Source organism: Solea solea, chromosome 10 (genome assembly GCF_958295425.1).
Source record: "Solea solea chromosome 10, fSolSol10.1, whole genome shotgun sequence".
In the NCBI taxonomy this organism is placed as follows: Eukaryota; Metazoa; Chordata; class Actinopteri; order Pleuronectiformes; family Soleidae; genus Solea; species Solea solea.
Window position 1 is genome coordinate 13,933,476 of NC_081143.1, and position 20,986 is coordinate 13,954,461.

At 41.6% G+C, this 20,986-nt stretch overlaps 1 protein-coding gene across 4 annotated transcripts in view; it reads left to right on the top strand.

The window, feature by feature from the left end:
- dlc1 (DLC1 Rho GTPase activating protein) overlaps window positions 1-20,986 on the top strand; it is a 76,007-nt gene that overhangs the window by 41,848 nt on the left and 13,173 nt on the right. For 3 of the 4 annotated variants that reach the window (XM_058639960.1, XM_058639959.1, XM_058639961.1), the window contains 2 exons: window positions 18,681-18,752; window positions 20,241-20,322. In XM_058639960.1, the coding sequence (XP_058495943.1) occupies window positions 18,681-18,752; window positions 20,241-20,322 (154 nt within the window). Of the gene's footprint in view, window positions 1-11,910; window positions 12,225-18,680; window positions 18,753-20,240; window positions 20,323-20,986 lie in introns of those variants that run through there. The other variant, XM_058639963.1, reaches the window with a different exon arrangement.

The following is a 20,986-nucleotide window of genomic DNA, read 5'->3' on the forward strand; positions in this document are numbered from 1 at the left end:
AAATATACAAGTATAGCGTATCCATAAAAAACACACATTTCATCAGCATCACATTGTCACTGTTCACAGCTTGTGACTTAACGATGTGCAACTGTGGTTTGGTGATTTGTGGTTTGATGATTTCCTAAGTCTGACTTAATTCCAGTTGCTCCACAAATGTGGGATACATGGGACGGGGACAGAAGGCCTGAACAGAAGCACATGGCAAATCCAAAATGCTCTGAGGGACAACAAGCATGGAGGGAAAAGATTTAGCTTTGTGATAAAAAGAGGTTTTCAATATCTTAAGTGAAAATCTTAAGTGAAAATGCTTAGGATAAATGTGCACATCCATCTGTCTTCACCTGAGAGAAGATGGGAGACAACATTCAGTGAACAGTGAACTGAAGTTTATTTCCATGATGAGATGGTGAAGATGTTCATACATATTCAGTCTAACAACACTGCCTTTAATACATGGTGTGCAAGTGTCTGACAAACTTGGCCTTTCTGTACCTGTCACAGTTTGAGATGCAGTATCTAACAAGACTTGTGATTGAGACGATAAGAAGATGATGGCATAACGACTTGTCACTGGTCATTAGTTGAAAAACAGTCACATTCTCCAAGAATCTTTTCCAGATGGTTACTGAGAACAAGATTTTGTTGCCCCATTAAAATGGTCTCATCTCTGGGGATTTAACTGCCTCTTGGTGTGTCTAATCTTACTGTATGTTGTTTGTTTACTCCCAGATGGCCTTCATTTCCTGTGTGTCTGCTGCTTTTTGCAGCTGGTTAAATTACAGCAGTCATTCAGTCAATCCACAGGAAATTTTGGGCTAATCTCATTGCTGGTATTTTATTGGTTTTGGAGCACTTTGTCAAGATGAATTCTTCCATTGTCTCTGTATTATATTAGTATACTAAAACTGGCATGTTTGAAAAATATACAATAAAACTCCTCAGCCAAGGGAACTGAGAAGGTAAGTGATTTAAGATGCATTTCAGACGGCAGAATGGCATTCAAGGAAGTTTTGTTGACATGCCACCTCTTCGCTGAGCTTTTACGGTTACATAATTGTGACAGTTTTAGCCATGGTTAATTTTGAAATTTGTTAATATTTGCACAGATATTTGAGTATTTTTAAAGTAGCCAAACACTGACTTAAACTTATTTTGTGTCATGTTTCCTTATCTCAGCAGAGACTTCCATCATCTCTCTTTAGACTGATCTGCCATTTAAAGCTAGTGACCTTTGACCTCATAGTCACTAGGAGATCGTAACCCCTTTGCAATCTAAATGGGTGAAAACAAGGCCACTGGCTGAGAGTTGTCACCCTCTGTGTTCAGGCCAACCTCCACTTTAACTCCTTACAGCTGGTATAGGTACAGGCACTGAAGCGCTTAGCATTAGCATGTTGTCTAAGTGACACTTTGACTACTTAATGTCTTTTGTGCATGTGCGGTTGAGGTCAGGGTCAGTGAGCGTAATGTGTGTCCAGCAGTTCTTGGGCTAAATACCGTAACAGGTCACAAAGTTTCCCTCCTTTTCTTGAAATGAAGCTGTTGTTCACTGATTATAAAACAAAGCATAGAATCTTCAATGTTCTGGGGATGTTATGAAACTGAGGGTTTGATTAATTTTCGCTGGGATCATGTTGGATCCTCATTTTGTCTTGTGTTTGTCTCTCGTCAATTGTCAAGGGGCTCGGACAATGCTGTGTCGTTCCCATCCCTACTAAACATGCTGGGTTTCTTATTCTCTTTGCCTGTCTTTCTGCAGGATCAATATAGCCGTCATGTGAACCACTTGAGTGGCCCTTACCCGTATGCTTGCACTGAAATGTGAGCTAGAAAAGCCTGGCTGTCTGAGGCCTCGTGAGCATGACAATTCTGAGGATCGAGTTCAAAACCTGTGACTGAATAATGCCAGAATACAGAAACCCAGCAACCTCTTTTTGCCTCATTGCCTTGAAGCCATCTGCACTAAAAATGAGGAAGCAGAGGGGGTGTGGTCTTGTGTTTATGGTTCTTAAGGCCAGAAACTTTTTTTCCACAGACAAAGATGTTGTTTGATCCCCCTGTGGCCATAACATCTTGACACAAGTATTAAAAGGACTTCTTGTCCTGTGAGAGAATGGGGATCATTGTTTGTACAAATTAGTCTTGTTTGTGTCGTGCACCAGAATCATGTGAGTTTTCTTTGATGAAATACAGACGGGTATTTCGGGAGGCTGGAATTGATCTCAGTATTAATTGTATGCACAATTAATCATTCTGGTTACAAATTCATTTTTTAATTACATAAACCTATTATAGCCATGCTAATGTTGAAGTGCCTATGATGACAATGGTTTGTTGCCACTTTGTTGTGAAATTAAATATCAAGTCACTGAGTCACAACTAAAATGTTTTTGTCCACTCAAATAAAGCAGTAATGCAAAATGCCTCTGTGCACAAAACGTGAAATAAGGGTATAAAGTGCAGCAGAATTGCTAAAGCTAAAAATATTTGTGCCATATTTACAAATCCTCAACTGTGCATTAAACACATAATACGATGGACACTGTTGTCATGAAAATAAAGGCTGCAAGAAGCTACTTTATGTGCACTGTCCCAAATAATAAAGAAACTTTTCCTCTTCAACATTTTTTTTTCATCCACTACCCACTCAGTTTGGCCAAGAGACCCACCATTTGAGACTTTGTGATGCTTCCAGAAAGTCAAATGGATGGATTGCGCTACTTTATTGTTTTTTGTAAAACAGAATGTATAGACTTAGCTGTAGTTTGTGTTTAGTGCTGATGAGCTGATGTTAACCTGCTAAAATAAATAGATAACCTTAACAATGGTTAGCCTTTAGCTTAATGAGAAGTGCAAACTGCTGACAGAGCCCATCAATTATGTGTTATGTTTATCCTCAAATCCCTGCCAAAATTAATATTAGGTAAGGACCTAGCTCAGCTTCTGCTGAAGCTGAATGCCTCAAATGATCACAGCTGCCAGTACTATTCAACACTAACATGTTCTGGGCTATTGAATTTTGAATCATTCAGTCCATTCAACTTTTGATGACACTGTCGGTCAGAAAGCTGTCCTTCCTTTCCTGCTCCTGTCTCTGCTATTTTTCCATTTTTAAGTTTCCTGTCCACTTCTGTTCCATCCAGTCTTGGAAAGATGAGGGGTCTGGATAAACAAGAGAAGGGTCAGTGATGAGAGCCAGAGCTCAATCTGTTGGGCATATGGAGGTCCTGTCACTGCTGCCAACCTCCAGCTGGATAGCATTAGTCCCCCTCACAGCTCAGGAGTCAAGCTATCATCCTACAGGGGCCATTGAGGAGCAGCGGGATGAGGGGGAGACGCAGGTCTGACTGAAACTCCTGTTCATCCCCCTCCCCATCTTACTGCACCCCGCCCTCACCCTCAAGACACATTAGTGTTGTCCATTAGTCCCAAAAGTAAATAAACGACTATATGTAGGACAGACTGCAGAATCAGAGGGTGAATGGAGGCCCAGGGCATCAGGGCTAATCACATAAAGTGTTTCAGAAAGTGGCCAGAGAGGATATCTGCAAATATCTTGGGTGCTTGACAAAGAAGATGGAAATTGGAGACCCTGTACCAAAAACTAAAGTGGCTCCCAAATCTCTATTTAAATATCTAATACAAGGTAATTACATTTATTTGACCATATAAGCTAGTGTGGTTAACTTTTGGTGATTTAAGTTGTTATTATTGATGGTAATATTGTGCTCCTGTTTGGTCGATTTGAATAGAGATGACGTAACATTTGTATCTTTCATCTGAAATTGGGCTCTATTGAGAAATATTATCAGACCTAACTGAGCAAGCTTTTATGTGTATACAGTGGCAGCACAGGGACAAGGAGCATTTACCCCATCAAACTGCTGAATGACCCAGTTTTTAAGCGATAGAATTCACCTCTGAAACATTCTTTGGAAGCTTCTCTGTATTTTAGTCGTACTCCAACCCATTTGCAGCCACCTCGCTTTACTAACACAATGTTACCATTTCCTCGTCGTGTGGAGCTGAGAGGATACGCTAGTCACTACAGTTTTAAGTATCTTTGCACATACAGGGTTGCCACATTCTCCTAATGCACCCAATAAAACAATAACATCCCTACCTGTATTTGACTGAATATATCAGATGCCTTAGATTCTTCAATGCTGTATTTGGGTCAGCTATGCTTAAAGACAAACATTTAGATTTCCCAACCAAACCAAGGTTCTTCCTCATAATAATCAAAAACCTTGGTCAGTGCTTACAAAAAGGCTATCGTAAAATATGTCAAACATCCAAATAAACCTCTGGGTGTTTGTAGGTTCATACAAGAGTGCATGAGAAGGGCATTTGTCTTGTGAGTCTCAGGGTTGTCACATGAGGAATTAGTCAATATTCCCTTGCTAATGTCAGGCTAGAGATGAACAAAACTGTTCAATTTCGACTGAATGAAATCAATATGAGAAATCAGAAACGTTATTCTATAGCAGTTATTCTTGGCCTAGTTGCAAACATCAGGGAAGATTTAGTCACTTGTTTATCTGTGATAATGGAATGAGAAATTGCTTTCAGGCACATATTTGGGTCATTTTTTTCTTTTTGTTCTGTTTCAGAGTTATCATGGTGTGTCTGACCTTCAGCTATCTCTCTTTTATCTGTGGTAATGCTCTCTCATCTTATCTTGGGAAAAATTGCACAAGATGCAGGAGTTGTATGAAGTTTGGAGCGGGTAGAAGTCACTCTGAAATTTAAAACTGCTCAGTGCACTTCTGCTGAAGGAGCCTCTGGATCAGTGATAATCTCCCTCCTCAACCTGGTTTGTGTTTGTCATGACAGTCCAGATGTCTGCATGATTTGTCACGTGGCTCGCTACAGGTCAGGGTTCAAAGGAGGTCATGGGTCAGAACAGGGAGGACTAAAGCGTCAACTTCCTGCATTACTCACCAGCTGATTCTGTAGAGAAAGGGAACTGGATCTTTGGATGTTGGCCTTCATATGTTCAGGACTCCATGACTAACGTCAAAAAACTGGGAAGAGGTGTTTTAAGAGGTGTAATTTCACACCTCAGGTCCTATTTCCACCAAGCGGTAGAGTTCAATGTGTCACACACTTATTGTCAAAATTCATTGTTGTCTTCAAATGTTGAGAATCAAGATAAGTCATCTGTGCCATTACAGTTTTTGGCACCTTTAACTGTGTTGATTGCACAGTTCTGTTTGGTACAGTACTGTACGGTTTGGAACGATAAAGCCTTCGGCCGGGCTTGTGTTTGGATTGAGAACCTTTACTTGGTAGGTGGGGTGTGCGCTGTGCCTGATCTGTAGTGGGGTATTGTGCCAATGCGCCAACTGCGAACATCAACATAGAACATGACACAACAGACAACTATGGAGGACATCCAGCAACTAGTTTTCTGCTCGGTTTGTGGCTGTTTGTCTCAACAAGACATCAAGCTTTGTATGAGAGTAGACAGCGGGTGTTGGAAGAAACACCGGTCGCAAGGGAGTGATGCTTTTCTGTCGCTCAATCGGCTGACTGTTGTGGGTCTCGCTCCACCTGTACCATTACTCTTGTACCCCAACAGTTGGGGACAGCTATTTTGGTACTATTCCTAATAGAAACGCAAAAAAAACATGTACTTTACCGAACCAAACACGTCATTTCTGTTGGCGTACCAAGCACAGTGTCCTGCAAAAAAGCTGCAATAGAGCAGAGCTAGAAACACTCCAGTCCATTGACTGGTTGAAAGAGAAACATCACTTTTATGCGATGGCTGGGAGAAATGGCTGCGTTGTTCCGTGCAGCCTGCAGTCTTCTTTTAAACAAAGCTTGTCTTCTTGCGATAAAACAGTCACATGCCAAGTAGAAAGGACATGGAATGCTGGCTGTCCTTCATTGTTGCTCTTTGTTTATTGTGTTGTGTTCTTCTTCTTTGTCACACTGTTATGACGACACACACTTTGTGTCTATGTAATTTACATATCCGGCCCGTACGTCCCACACAAGCCAGATCACAGTGTTCCGTTCCAAACGGCTCCAGGACAAGCTAAAGCTTGGTGGAAGTGAGGCTTTAGTATGGACATGCAGGACATAAAAGATAATAACATACCACTCCACAAACAAAATAAAACAGGCATGCATCCACAAACATCCACCCATGTACCAATTTTTTCACCCTGATGTAATTTGCTTACATATCGAAACATCCATCCACTCCCACCTTGTTCCTCACAAATGCAACCTTTCATCCTCTAGGGCTCATCATCTCATTGCAACTTAAATCTTGCACCGGTGGCCCCATCATTTATTGCTGGTGAAAGGTTGCTGGCACATGTTTGACATGCCAACTCCTCTGACTGTATGCTAACTCCAGTCCTATACAGAACTGTTCATTATTATGTAAGACAAAATTAGCGTTCTTATGCATCATTGTCATTAATTTGATTTAAAAAAGAAATCTGTCAACACTTTGAGGCAAAATCCACACAACTGCCTGTTACCATGCACAGCCCAACAACATTATTTGTTTAGTTGCTGTTTTTAAGCCTTCAAGCGTATCACATGCTCATACTCATGAACAATTTGAGGACTATTACCTCCACAAATAACATTCTTATCCCAACTTTTCATGTTGGGATAAGATTGTTATTTGTGGAAGTGATAATAAAGTGAATTGAATGCTCCTCTTTAAATTCACCTGCGTCACAAGTGTCCATGTGAGTAAAAAAAAAAATAGTGAGGAACAGTACTTGTTTTAACATTTGCATCCTATGTGCTAAGTGTAGAAAATCCAGCACCATGGAGTGCAAATTAATACCAAAGTGTAATTATTATACCTCAATTGGTGTGGATCAGGAATTCTGGAAATTTCCACACATTTCAACACAGCTCAAAATGTTGCTGTGTGCTTGTTTCGCAACCATATGTTGGCATCATTAGACACTTTCCAAGTATTCATGTTGGTTTCCCAAGCAGACCTCCACCTCTTTAAATTCTCAGAAAAATGTGGTCTCACACACACACGCACACACACAAACACACACACACAGTGACTCTGTTGTGTTGATATGCTATTTTCACTACTATCAGATTCTATAAAAAATAATTCAAACCAGCTTTTTTTCTTTCATTTTAGGCAAGTAATGACTTACCATAAAATATGTTTCAGCTTTAGCTGTGACATTAGTGTCAATAATCAATCAACCAGTAAAAAACCACAGTAATTTTCACAACGTTCTAAAGTTGGGACGGAGGTTTCAATTTAAGTCCCTGTTAACTCAGTGAGTATAATATAAATAGCATAAATAAAAAGGTTTATAGCATAAATAAATAAGTTCCTGTTGTTCCTTAAATTGTTTCCAATCGCCTGCTGGTTCTGCTCTTCCTCTTCCCTCCCTTTTACTGCCGTAAGCGAGCCATCACTAATCCACTTTCTCTATGCATGACTAATAAGAACAATATGACCCAATAATGTGGAGCTGAGAGCATGTGTGTGTTCATTCTAGGGCATCTTTATCTTGATCGAAACATTAGAGAGGTTTGCCGATTGGTGTATTTCCTGGAGATTCAGAAATAAACACTTTTTTTGCTGAATTTTACATTAGTCTCTTTTTAGGCTTGACGTACTTGATTGCATTTGTGTGCAACATACCTGTTGGATATGGATATGGTAAGAATACAATGTGTGGACTGTAAGGCTTGTAAGGCTTTGCTCACGTGTATTTGTGTTCCTATGTGTACTGGTGTACATATATACGTATGTGTGTGTGTATGTACGTCCATGCTACCTTCCACCTTCTACCCTCCACTGTTTGCTTTAGTATTTACCCATTAGTGTTGGCCAATAATTCTCCCTGCCACTGGCCAAAAGCCAATGTTCAGCAGAAGTCCCATATGTTAGTGCTTTATAGGGTAGCGGTGTTTTAACTGAAGATGTTGGTGAAGAATTACAGCCAACTCAGTAAAAAGAAAAAGCAAAAAAATGTATACAAATTCTATGTACTTGCATTGTTTTACACTCCCAAAAGATTCACCGTTTCCTGTCTTGTCTGAACACATACAGTAAACACTATTTGTCATTGGTGCAAGACTGAATTTCTTAGTAAAATGGAAATGATCCAAGCACAGATTCAACAATTTTCTCTCAGGCTATAGATGTATCATTATCGGATGCATGGCTCAAGACTATCTGGACATTTATCAAGCATGTAAACTAAAGTCAAATTCTGCATTCATTTACTGCAATGATTAAGCAGGCCAGTTCTTTCTCATCACTATTCTGCTGAATTAGAAGCCATTGTGAATTCTAATCTAAACCCCACGACCTCACTTTGCCCATGTACTTTTGTACATGAGTATGATAGTGGACGTGCAGACAGACTCAGACCAGTTATCAGTACACACTGCACATCCTCAGTTAAACGTCCGTGGTTCACGTTTCCGCCTTCAGTGTTTTGTTGTTGTTTCCGTGAGTCTTTCCGCAGCCATTGCTGCTGTGGTTAACGATCAAAAAATTCAGTGGTAAACAGAGGATCCAACAGAAAGGACCACACCATCTGGACGAAAAAAAATATATATGGTAGTACAACACGGATTCATTGTTTGTTGAAGTGTGTGTGTGTGTGTGTGTGTGTGTGTGTCAGCCTCCTGTCTCTATTGTGATTGTGGTGAGTCCATCAAAGCCCCGAAGAGGGTGTCGGCAAGGCATTTGGCCCGGTGCTGTCTGCTTCACACTTCCTTTGTTTGTGTGTATGTTTGTGTGTATGCTGGTCCAAGCCTCCGTCTCCCTGTATTTCCTCCCCACCATTGTGTGTGGAGGTACATTCCCTCTCACTCTCTCTCTCTCTCTCTCTCTCTCTCTCTCTCTCTCTCTCTCTCTCTCTCTCTCTCTCTCTCTCTCTCTCTCTCCTCTCTCTAATCTGTCTAATCAGTATCTTATAGGGCTGAACCCCCAAGACTATGGATGAGCTATTTATGGAGATTCCTGTTTTTAAAAGGCATCTCCCTACAAACATACCCATACACACACAGAGAGAGAGAGAAGGCTCTCTCTCTCTCTCTCTCTTTCACCCTATCTTACAAGTGCACATACTGTACATAGACAGCAGTTAATGTCATTATCTCAGACCACATTAGTGGAAGCCAGAAGACTCATGCTTATCATCGAAGACCACTCATTAGATTTCATTTTAAATCACGAAAGTCACAGACACACGCACAGGAGAATAAACCGACAAAGTCGCCATGCAGCAAACACATAAATGCTCCATGTCTTTGTTTGAAAATCATCTTCAGGTCCACATTCTTGCTATAGCCCCTTCTGCAAAAATCACAGCCAACACAGACGCACACAGAGCCGACATGTTCGTCCTTATTTTGGCACGACCACTGTGACCTTTGTAGAGTCATAATTCCGTTATCTCTTTTGTCATAAGTCTTTGTTGACTATTGCCTTGGGTGTTTAGTGCGCGTGTTGGACTGACACGTCCGTTGGCTGACCCTCACCTGGCCCCACTGTTTGGGTTAGGAATGGTAGAAGAGGTGCGTGTAAAGCCGTGGGATCTGTCATCTTTGTTCTGTATCATTCTCTCACTTCTCTCTTTCTGTTCTCGTGTCTTTTGTTGGGTCACACCGCTCTGCATTTCTCGCTCTTGTCGTGTTGGAATTGCACTTCTCTTCATTATTATTTTCCCCTCACTTTCTCCGTGTTCCTCATCCAGCCCCTCCCTCTGCGTCTCAGGGTCAGAGTTGAGACTGTAAAGTTTACAACCGACAACAGTAGCTTCACCCAACAACTCAGCAGAAACACCATAATGAGTCCAGTTTTATTGAAATAAAATGTCTGTGGTTTCATTTGTTTTTACACCTGGATATGTTTCTTTTTTTTTTCCAAAATAGACGTGACAATTTAGAAACAGCTTGAGACAGCAGTAAAATGTACAATGATTCATGAGATAATCCATTAAAACTTCTCTTTCAAAGGAGAAGTTACATTTAATACCAGCTCAAATCCCTTGTGTATGTCTGCGGTAACGCTGAAGCATCTCCTCATTTCCTTTCCTTTGTCCAAAGCCCTTATTATATGTGTCTATTTGATCTGTATGTACAGTGTATCACCAGCTCAATTGCCTGAGACTGACAAGCTTTGATGATTCAAAATAGACACACTCATTTGCCCATATAAGCAACTGGCAGCGGTGGTAGTCTGCATGTCTGATCTCTCACAGTTTACCACACACATTCATCAACAACTGCTGGTATTATTTTGTATTTATCACCACAAAACAAATGGAAAGTGTGATCCCCCTCATCCCCGCGCCGGGCTGTTGACCAATCTCAGTCGAGGTTAGCTCTGGGTTGGGGTGCAACCTCTGGGTGGTCGGGTTTTGTGGCATGGGGATTTGGCCTTGTTTGGTAATCTCTCTTCATCTCTCACTCTCTTTGCTTACTATCTCTCTCGCTCGCTACGCTCTGTGTCTTTTTCGCACACAATCTAACAGCCCCTCATTATCGTTCTCCCTTCCCTCAGGTTACAGATTTAGGATAAAAATGACTTTCTGTTCATGTGTGCAAACACTGATGTTAGTGCTTATCAGGTGACATATTGTATACCTAGTAGTGAAACCTTAAAACTTGACTGTAAGGTGGCCTTTGTTAACCCTTGAGTTTTGTGGTATCGTGTTTTTTGTTTTTGTTTTTTTTTTGCTTTCAAACATGAATAATGTGCACTTTTCTGTTGTTGAACTCTGGAGCATGTCACCACATAATCCCTATACATTGTAAAGTATCCGCATGCTTAAACAATGTGAAGTACTGCACATGATTCATAGACCCTCTTCTAAATACCTGTGGGTAAAGGACTCATGATTTTTGCTCGCTTTAATAGCTGACAGCATCTCTTTGGGGTGAATCATATGTGACTCCTCTGTCAGCTGGAACCCGGCACATAGCCAGAAAACAGACTTTAACATTAGCCAGGACTTTCTGCATCATTCTTTCCCCCACATGACATGTGTTTCCCTGCCACATGGTCACTTCTCTGGCTTTCACTGTTAGCACTTGTGCGTTGCCAGGGCAATAACACAAACTGATGTCCAATAGTGATTAGGAAATAGAGTTTGTGGAAAAGTAGATGAATAATCGCCTTGGATAGGAGGAGAAAGTGGAAAACGTATCACAAGTTGTTCACACCGCTTTCAAAATGGGTTGATTTTGTAAAACACAGAGCACGGAAATGAATTTAAATCTGAAAATATCAGCAGTGCCTCGTGTCTCATCAGTCATATATTATAAATCATACATCCAAACCCTGTGTTTTAACTATTCTTTACATTAATTGCTACCTTAAATCGTCACATTGGCCTCTTTTCCTATGGATCTTGAACATTCATCAGAGTATGAAGTGTGCATCATCACGTCTACCTGGCATCTGCTCCTCCTATGCAGCAAAGGGACGAAAGGTTTGTTGTGATTGCAGAGTCAACCTGAGCGTGGTGTACGTGCGCAGAGGGCAGTGAGCAGGGGGAAAAGCCATTACCATTCCTGCAACAGTTCTCCTTTCAGACTAAACTTGCGTCACAAAAGAGCATCTCCACTGTTTTCCAATGTTATGCAAACTGTGTATCAATCACTGGAGCTTCTTTTTTTTTACATGTTAAAGAAAAGTATCATGGAGAAAGAAAAGGACATACGAGTCACATGACTACATAACAAAACATTCAGGTTCGGTGTCATGAACAGCACGTTCTGGCACACTCTCTATGACTCTATATCTTACTTTTAATCGTTTATACCGGGTTCCCTCATTAAGAGGCGCGGGCGTGTGTGTCTCCTATCAGAGGCAGCAGCAGTGGAGCGACTGGAGGTGGAGCTACGGTGGAGCTGCCCATTCCTAAAGCTTGAATCACACACAACCGCGCCATTCACATTCCTGCCGAAGATCGCTTCATTCAGAGGCGCACGATTTGGGAAGGAGTTGGTGGAGAGGATTGTGGAATTCTGTTTACTGCAAACCAATGTATAACCATGGATCTACTATCTTGCGCAACCGTCAGAGGACACCCGCAACCAACTGTATAGTCTGATTTTTCTTTAATGTGGATGTATCATGCGCCGTTCGTCCTAACAGTGGAGCAGACCTGAGCGGACAGTCGGAGCCTGTCGGAGCGCAGACAGGAGCTGAGGCTGGTCGCAAACGATTAGTTGGAAAATGATATTAACACGTAAGTCGTTGTCATAACCAATATTGTGATTGTTTGGAAAGTAATCTGCTTATGGCTGGTGATGGTTCAATCTGTGTCCACGTATGCATTCGGGTTTCCTTTTTGTCCGGCAAAATCAACTAACTGGCATAATTATTCATCTGCGGTGTATGTGCTCATTTTATTACCAAAGAGTTTATAGATTTGCTTGAATTTTACCTCCAAGTAAAACATTCTTTGAGTCGCCTTTATGATACAGCGCTGCGGGCTGTCAGATAAGAAATCTCCCCCGCTTTGCGCGTATCCCCCCCCCCCGTCCGTCCGTCTCCAAATGTCCCCAGTCCTACCCCGAACTCTTTGAATATGCTGTTTGAATATTTGCGGACTTTTCCCAAGTTACCTACGACCTAGAGGAGGACACTTTCCTGTTTTTAAGAGACTCTTTTGTCTAAAACGACTCCTTTTACGCACGCAGCCACGACCAGCTATCACTCGAAGGTTGGATGAAATTAAACTGATCAGTCTGTGGAAACAGGCTCGTGAACTAAAACGTCCTTCTTACGTCGTACTTAGTACCCTGTTAAGATTGAGAGGAGGTATGGGACCACTCTGCACTTCAGACCACTTCAGTGCCTCCAGTTTGTTTAACTGTTTGGAGCCTTTTGCTTGACTTCCGACCTTTTGTGGTTCTGTAGTATTGTGGCTGTAGAAAATCCAGTTTTCTGTCCTTCACTGGCAGACCTAACTTGATTTGTGGCCTGTAGCTCTCCCAACCGTTTCAACTGTTTGCTCCACCACATGGTTCCTTATCAGCTGCCTCAGGTTTGTCACAGATATGAGCACAGTAAGGATTGGTTGAGCCATGTAACCATTAGGTCACTCAGATGTACAGCCTTCAGAGCTCACTCACATTTACAGGGATACAAACTTGTGGCTAACTCCAACGATTTCTTTCAATCTATAATTGGTTTATGGCAGTTGTTGGTAGAGCTGGGAGAAAGACAAAAATTAACTACCATGATTGATCTGTGTGACAGGAAGGAAGCTGAGGTTCGACATACATCTGGCGTGTTGTTTCTTCACGTCCTGTGAGGAGACACATATGTTTTTACCGTTCATGCGTTCCACGTTACAGATATGGTCTGGAAATGTGTTGAAGAATAGATAGCTTTTAAGGGCAGGAGTCCCTTCAGATAGGCCATCGTCTACCAATGGAAAGTTTATCAGAGGTTTGACCAGTCACCTGATCCATGATCCACAGCCTCTTTGTGACAGTAAATATGTCCTCAGGGTGCAGAGAGGACCTCGGCATTAGCTCTGCGATGATCCACCTGGACCAGCTGTGTGTGTATGCGTGCCTGCGCCGGCTGGTGGTTCATAACTGGAATGGGCCATGGTAGTAACCTCATTGTGTGGGTGTGTGTGTGTTTCACCAGGGCATTGCTTGAGGCCAGCCAGATGGTGATATTCCTGGCACCGTCTCGATTAGCGAACAGCTTGGTCTTCTCAGCAAACGGCCAGCTGTCCCAGCCGTGAAATCAAAAAACATGATACCCATCATGAAAAAAAATCTGTTATCCTCTATCTTTGCATTCCAGTAGAGTACCAGAGGGATTTTACATTCGTCACATTGAAAAAGAAATATATTACCACCAGTTGCTCTCACTGCTTCCATACACACACAAGCTGTTGAGAACATTGTGGAATACTTTTGCGATCGTAAATCAGTCAGTAATGTCTTCTTCAAGTTCATGGACACATCAACAGATTGTCCTTGTCACGCTTGCTGTGAAGGACAAACACTGGCAACATTCAGGCTCCAAGCATTGCTTGTTGTAGATTACAGCTGAGCCACATCGTCTGGCCTGGTTTATCACATCACCTGTCTAGACCCACTTCGCAGCTCCTTCAGAATGAGCCTCTCAGACCTGGAGCTGATAAGAACCCTTAGCCTGCCTTTTGGGTTGTTTAACAGTCAGCACTCGAGACCCAGCAATGATCTGGTCATTTCAGATAAGCCACCTCAATTCACAACAGTTGTTAACCAAGCATTCTTCTCAAACTCCCAACTTCAAAGACCCAGCTCCTGAGATAACTGTATTCTGACTCTTGACCTCCAGTTTACCATGTATGGAGCAGAGCCTTTGAGTTGGGTAGCAGATCCTTTGTTTGCGAGCTGCTGACACACTTCCTCTGGACCTGAGCATTCAGACTCGGCCATGCTAGACCCTGCTGCCTCCTGTGATGGAGGGAAACTTTGGCAGGCAATTGTGAGAATTTCCTGCGACAGGAAAGGAGAGAAGAGAAGGGGCAAGCAGTTGAAATAAGCAGAGAGATCAGAGGAGATGAGGGTGAGAGCAGGGGAAAGAAAAACAGAGAAAGGGCCATAATGGATAATTTTAGAACTCAAAACTGACAAATATTGGGATAAACTTATCCCCGATTGGCCACTCACCAGTTCAGCCTTGGCATAGTTAGAAACGTCACTAGTGGTCAATTTCAAATCGTTTTTATCATCATTTTATTAGTCATGGTATCTGTATAATCCGGCTTATCTTTCTTTCACACTGAGAAACAGTGTGTCTCAAAATGTTGCTTTTGCTCATTCATGTCAGAGTGTTTTCATTCCAACCGAGATAATCTCACTTCTTAAGCCACCCACTTGGATGAAATTTTTACTAAATATTTGAAAAGACTTCAGCGATTAGCTACACATTGATCTGCCTGTCATCATATTTCAGGATCAAAATGTTTGAAGTGGTCAGATCTAATATTCAATTAATAATTTACTTACATATTCATTTCTATTTTAATGTTCGATACATTATCAGACAACAAGTGATAGTAACAAGCATACCAATTCAGAAAAATGCGTTTAGTTAATGTGTAATGGTGAGTGCATTACTGTATATTACAAGCTTGTGTTTTTGCTATAGCTCATATTCTGATATATTTTAGACTCACTTCATTTACCTGGAATTTTATAATTCTTTTAAAATGTCTACTCTATGAAAATTGAAACATGGTGGATCATGGATGTGCTGTTCTAGGAGTAAAGTAACTACTGCAGCGTGATTGGTTTGCTGGAACATTTAGTATTTTCAGCGTTCAAGAAGTCGACCTTGAAATCATGGTGCTGCTCTGACTCCTTTCACCTTTTGTAATCTGTTGTAATTCCGCAAACCTGCCTCACATACCTCCATTATCAAGGTGGTAAACGTCACTGTTCTACTTGAGAGTAGCTCGAGTGGAAAAGGAAAAGTTAAATTTAAGTGATAAGTGTTTTTGTCAGACATTTGTACAGTGTGGCTTCAAGGACCTTTGGTAAATACACACAATCACCAGGGCCTGTGTTTGTCTTGGCTGCTTCCCCACGTATTATCTGGCCAGGAACAAATGAAGGCAGGGCCGGGTGGTCAGCAGCCACTGCAGCGCCGCTCAGCTTTCTTCCTGTGAGGGAAGCAGGAAGAGGAAGTGAAGTAGTTCCCTGGCGAGGGCTGAGGAATTACATTGGACAGGGGAGAGGACAAAAAAAAATACACTCATGAATCTGAAATGACTGAAGCAAACAAAAATGTTGGGGTGGAGTATTGTAGGATGACATTTTTATGACCTGGGATATTCTTGTAAGGCCCCCTTATTGGCTTTGTTAAATTGCACATGTGTTGCGTCTCTGATGGTTATTTGTCCTCCTTGCCCCTGTCCACTTCCTGCAGCCAAACAAAAGTTTGTTTTTTTCTAGCTTCACTTTGAATGAGCGGAGACACAATGTGGTGCAGCGACAAATTGACAAAAATTGTTCAGTTCAAGCCACCTGTGTTGTCTGTTATATTATTAAATTTAATTAAATCCCATGCACATTGTCCACATGTAAAGTAAAGATTTGACACACATTCTACCATAAAGGGGTTGTATCACTGGATAGCTTCCCTCTTAAGGCACTTATTGGATCCCCTATCCTTTTTGTTTTTGTGTGTGTGTGTGTGGGGGGGGGGGGGGGGGGGGGTAGAACGCTAACCATGTGTTTGTATATCTAATTTGCATTTCAATAGCTTTACTGTCTTTTGAGTGGTTTGTCTTTAAACATGAGGTTGGTCTCTCTGCAAGCACACACAGACTGGCTTGTGCACACAGACAGATACACAAGCAAACAGCAGAATCACACAGCTGCGCCTGCTTTCAAGAATGTAAAAGTCCCTGGGTTTCTGCTCTCCTTTCATTGCTCTCCAGAAATACTAGACTGAAAAACCCCCCCTACAAACTTAAACATAATGTCTGAGGCATGCCAGTTCACATCCACAAGCAAAAATAGAGTTTGGTTGTCAAATAAAATAGCGTTAAGACATGGATGTTAATGTGTTATTTGACACCTGAGTGCATGCGGGTGTCACAGTGGTTGCTTACCCCTGCAGTGGCAGAGGGGAGACCCTGTCTCGATCGTGTCACACCTTGTTGTTAGTAGGCCTGTCTGCCGTCTAGGCTTGTTGTTGGTATGTAAATGCTCATATACAATACTGTTGAACCCACAACCTTTGTAGCACCAGTCTTCTTCTGACCCATTTGTCTGTCTGACAGTATTTTACAGTGAACCTTGTTTGTCCATATGAATTGTATGTTGGTAATGACTTATTTATTACCAGTTTACCTCGGTTTTATTTCCATAGGGACCAAAATACTGCACTGGCTAGTCAAGTCCTGTACTGTTACACTTGTGTTCTTCATCTTGACCTAACAAAAGCAATTCCTTGATGTATTTACGCCTCGAAATGAGGTGGAACTGCAAGACTGGCCCTTCAAAGATAAAATAAACTACTCTGCATCATTTAACTGGTGGTTACTATTAACTCCCTCACACTCGAATGAACACAGCACCCTTTCTAAAAGCGTAAGGGCCATAATGTCTGTTTGAAAGGTCTGAAGAGATAGAACTAGAAACTTTAAACAACAGTAGCCTTTCTGTAATTCTGTCCTCACAACTGGTGTCCACGTTGGTAATTGGATTAGCAGGTATTTTTGCAGTTGGGTGATATGTTGTCACTTTCATCCGTAGTTAACCTGTGTATTTCCTGCCTTTGTGCTACTGGTTTTGTTTACAAGTATTTCTCAAGGCTGTGTAACATTTGTCCTTGGTGTCATTCTGTGAAGTAGGACATTGTAAATTCAGTGCTTTAAGGCGTGGAGACATGATTCTGTCTGCCATCTCTCTTCAGACTGCTGGCTGACGGGGTGATGGAGCTATTGAGGCTGTTTTGTTGGTCACCATTTGGCACATGTCATCTAAAGGGCTTTCACAGATAATTGGGAGATGTCCCCATGACTCTTCTGACACACAGTGGACTTCACCATTCACTCATAGTGCTTAGCATAACAAGGCCAAATTTCACACCTCGTGTTTAAAGGAGTTATGCAAGAGTTAGTTAGGCATTAGGTGTTGGGGAAACAAATGTGAGCACATTCACTTATTACTAAAGGCACTGGTGGACATTTGAGATATTTTAAAACAATTTCTTATTCCTGTATTTAATGCTTTTTTTATATATCTGCTTTTTTCACATGGATCCCACCGTTTTTGGAGCCCTTAAAAGCTATTACTGGAGAATTGTCCCAGTGTAATAACAATGTCAAAATTCCACCCTTTCTTTTTTGATTGTATGATACAACCAATATGTAAATTTGCGATGATGTCATAGCCGCACCATCTTCATCATCACTGCCTTCTTGTGTTTGGAGTTTGTTTGGTCTTTTCACTTTTCACTTTTTTTCTTTCCTTAGTCAGAATGAACCTGGCTTGGTTCATTCTGACTTTGTCTCAGTGATTATATGCACTGTAATGCATACTTGTTCAAATAATATTAAAATGTGTACATTGTGCCTAAGCTTTAACGTTTCTTTTAATGTCTTCTTCCCCATTTTTGGTGTGTTTGTGTGGCAGCATCACAGCATCACATACAGTTCTGGCATATGTACTACAGCGAGTCCTTTTGGGGGTTTATGTGTATGAGGACATTCCTTGAAATAATGCCATATTTATGTAAAACCTTTAAAGAATGATAAAGAACGTATTGAGGAAAGTTCTGGTTCCAAGGCTTAATTCACTCAAACTTGAAGCTGTTACATACTTTGCACAAATGATGGTTTAAACTCAAGCTTTAAACGCACATGAGAGGAAAGTGACCAATGTGAGATAGCTAATAAGGTCGGGGGGGGCTTGTATTCAATCAGCTACATAGTGGATACTTTTGTACTTTGATACATTTACATGATACAAGTTGAAAATGCTGTGTCTTTCATTCTTTAGTATTGATAACAAGCCTTTGTATCAGGGTATGCCACTAATGTCGGTTTGTGTTTGTACTTGGTATTTCTTCTTGTATACTTGTTTTACATCACATTTAATAAAATTGTTAGTCAGATGGGATGAAGTGTTTCCCACACCAATTAAATGCCTTTGTTTTTGTTCTTTTTTTTAATCTGCAGAGATTGAAGCCAAAGAGGCCTGTACCTGGCTCCGGGCAGCAGGGTTCCCACAGTACGCCCAGCTTTACGAAGGTAAGTAACCAAGCCCAACCCCCTTTCATATAATAGAAAAGACAACATAGATCCGGTTTTAATTGATTGTGGTATGAAAAAAAGCCAGGTGGATTAAGACTCAAGTCTAAAAAATATATATACTTAAATAAGTAAACACCCTTTTTGGTATTCAACAGCAACAACACACGGCAACCACATTCATAAGTGTTCCACACATCAAAATGCACACATGCGTCTCTGCATGCATACACACCGCACACATTCCTGAGGAGTAATGGATGTACTGAGTACTTTTCAAGTAAAGCCACACCAAACCTATGCACATATCACTGTTTTTCCAATATGAACTGTCCTGTAACCTAGTTAGTGACTTTACTGGGACCAAAGGTCTTTGCTAGCTTCTTAAAACAAACACAAATCATGTTTCCTACACCCAGTTAGTTTATTCATACAATGGCAAATAGTTAATAAAGAATGCGTGGCCCTACGTTTGGGTTTTAAATACGCACTCACCAAAATGCATCAAGCATTCTTTACCTTCCATGTAGCTTCTACTGCATGAAGGCATAGTATAGACATACCAGTTGTCCTTACATAACTACAGGATGATGACAGCAGAACTAAGGCACCACTGTCAACAGGTCATTGCTTGTTGCCACTTAACCGTGAAAGCTTCCTTGTTTGAATGGAAACTTCATTGTGTTTCTGCACAGGTGATGAGACTGCTTTCATAGTGGAACACAAAAGTGCAAAGCACTGATCAATCACAGATTAACAGCCTCTTGCAGATGACTTCAAATCGAGAAGGTCTTTCTGACACATTTTTCCTTGCGCTTTATCTATGGCAAAATCCACATTGTCGGTGCTGTCAACATTATTGCCTCACTAAAGATAAGCAGACGGATAAGGCTACTTTGAGTACAGTAGACTAAAGGTGCTAGTTTTACCTGAGAAGCATTTTCTTATCATCATCATCATCATCCCCCCTGAAGGCTGAAATACAAGAGTCCCATGTTGGGTTGGGTCAGCACATTCCTGAACACATCTTAGTGTCTGTCCATCCATCGCTATGCCACAATATGGAACCTAAAAATCCTAAAACATTATTGTACACTGTACCAGTGCTGTGGCCAAGAGTCAATAAGCGATCCTGTTAATGAGGTAGACTACAGAGAAAGAACGAGAAGTAGAAAAGGAAGTGGACCTCTGAGCCGTGGTGAAGTACCTATTGTCATTCTTCAATCAATCCCCTGTTCTCTCCCTCTGTGCTCCACATCCCCCCTGCCTGTCGGGCCTGAAAGCTGCAGCTGTGTTTGTTTGGTCGGCTAAGACGCTACTTCCCCTTTTAGCTTTTCATCAAGGCTGTATGGGGGTAGAAGGTGGGACGGAAGATCCTGATGGGTGTTTTTTAGAGGCTCGGGGTCGTATCTTTAGTTTCATCTTAGCACACTGATCCCATCAGTGGCAGGAAGATGCTGACACAAATCTGTCTCTCTCTCTTTTCAGATGCCCTATTTCCGATTGACATCTCTTCTGTCACCAGAGACCATGACTTCCTTGATCGGGATGCAATTGAGGCTCTCTGCAGGTGAGATTACAAGACATACTGAACCTTCCTTTACCTTTTCCATACTATCTTGCTTCCCCCACCCAAAAGAAATCATGTGGGCATGACTTCAAAAGGGCGCATGTTTTAAAAGGCTGGCGATGAGATGAAAGAATGACACGATAAGAACCCTGGAGCCATGTGCTGTATCTTTTTCTTCTCCCCATTTAGTTTTCTATGAGCCCTTTTTTATTTTGTTCTGTCTCTGTGGCTGATGGTATTTACCTCGGTTGTTACAGTCTCTTGTATCATCCCTGCAAACACGATATCTCCGCTCCCATTTTCACTGTTAGATTTGACAGTCACGCAATGCTCATGTGCACCTGAAGAACAAATGGTTTCAACACCACACTTGCATTGGTGTTTGTATTTGTGAAAACTGGGGGCAGGAGAAAATGAGGTTGTGCTGGTCATTGTGTTTGCATTCTAGTTGCTTCTCCTGCCACATTAATTAGCATGTGAGGAGGAGATTAATGGCTCTTTAATGGAGTTGGCTCTGTCATCAAATTGTAACTCTCAGTAATAAACCACAGCAGGTGTCCTATGCATCTGGAAGCTATCATCTCAGTGTGCCCTCTTGGCAGCCTTTCACCCCCTCCCCACAAGTCCAACTATCCCTCAGCTCCCATCCCTTCATCTCTCCATT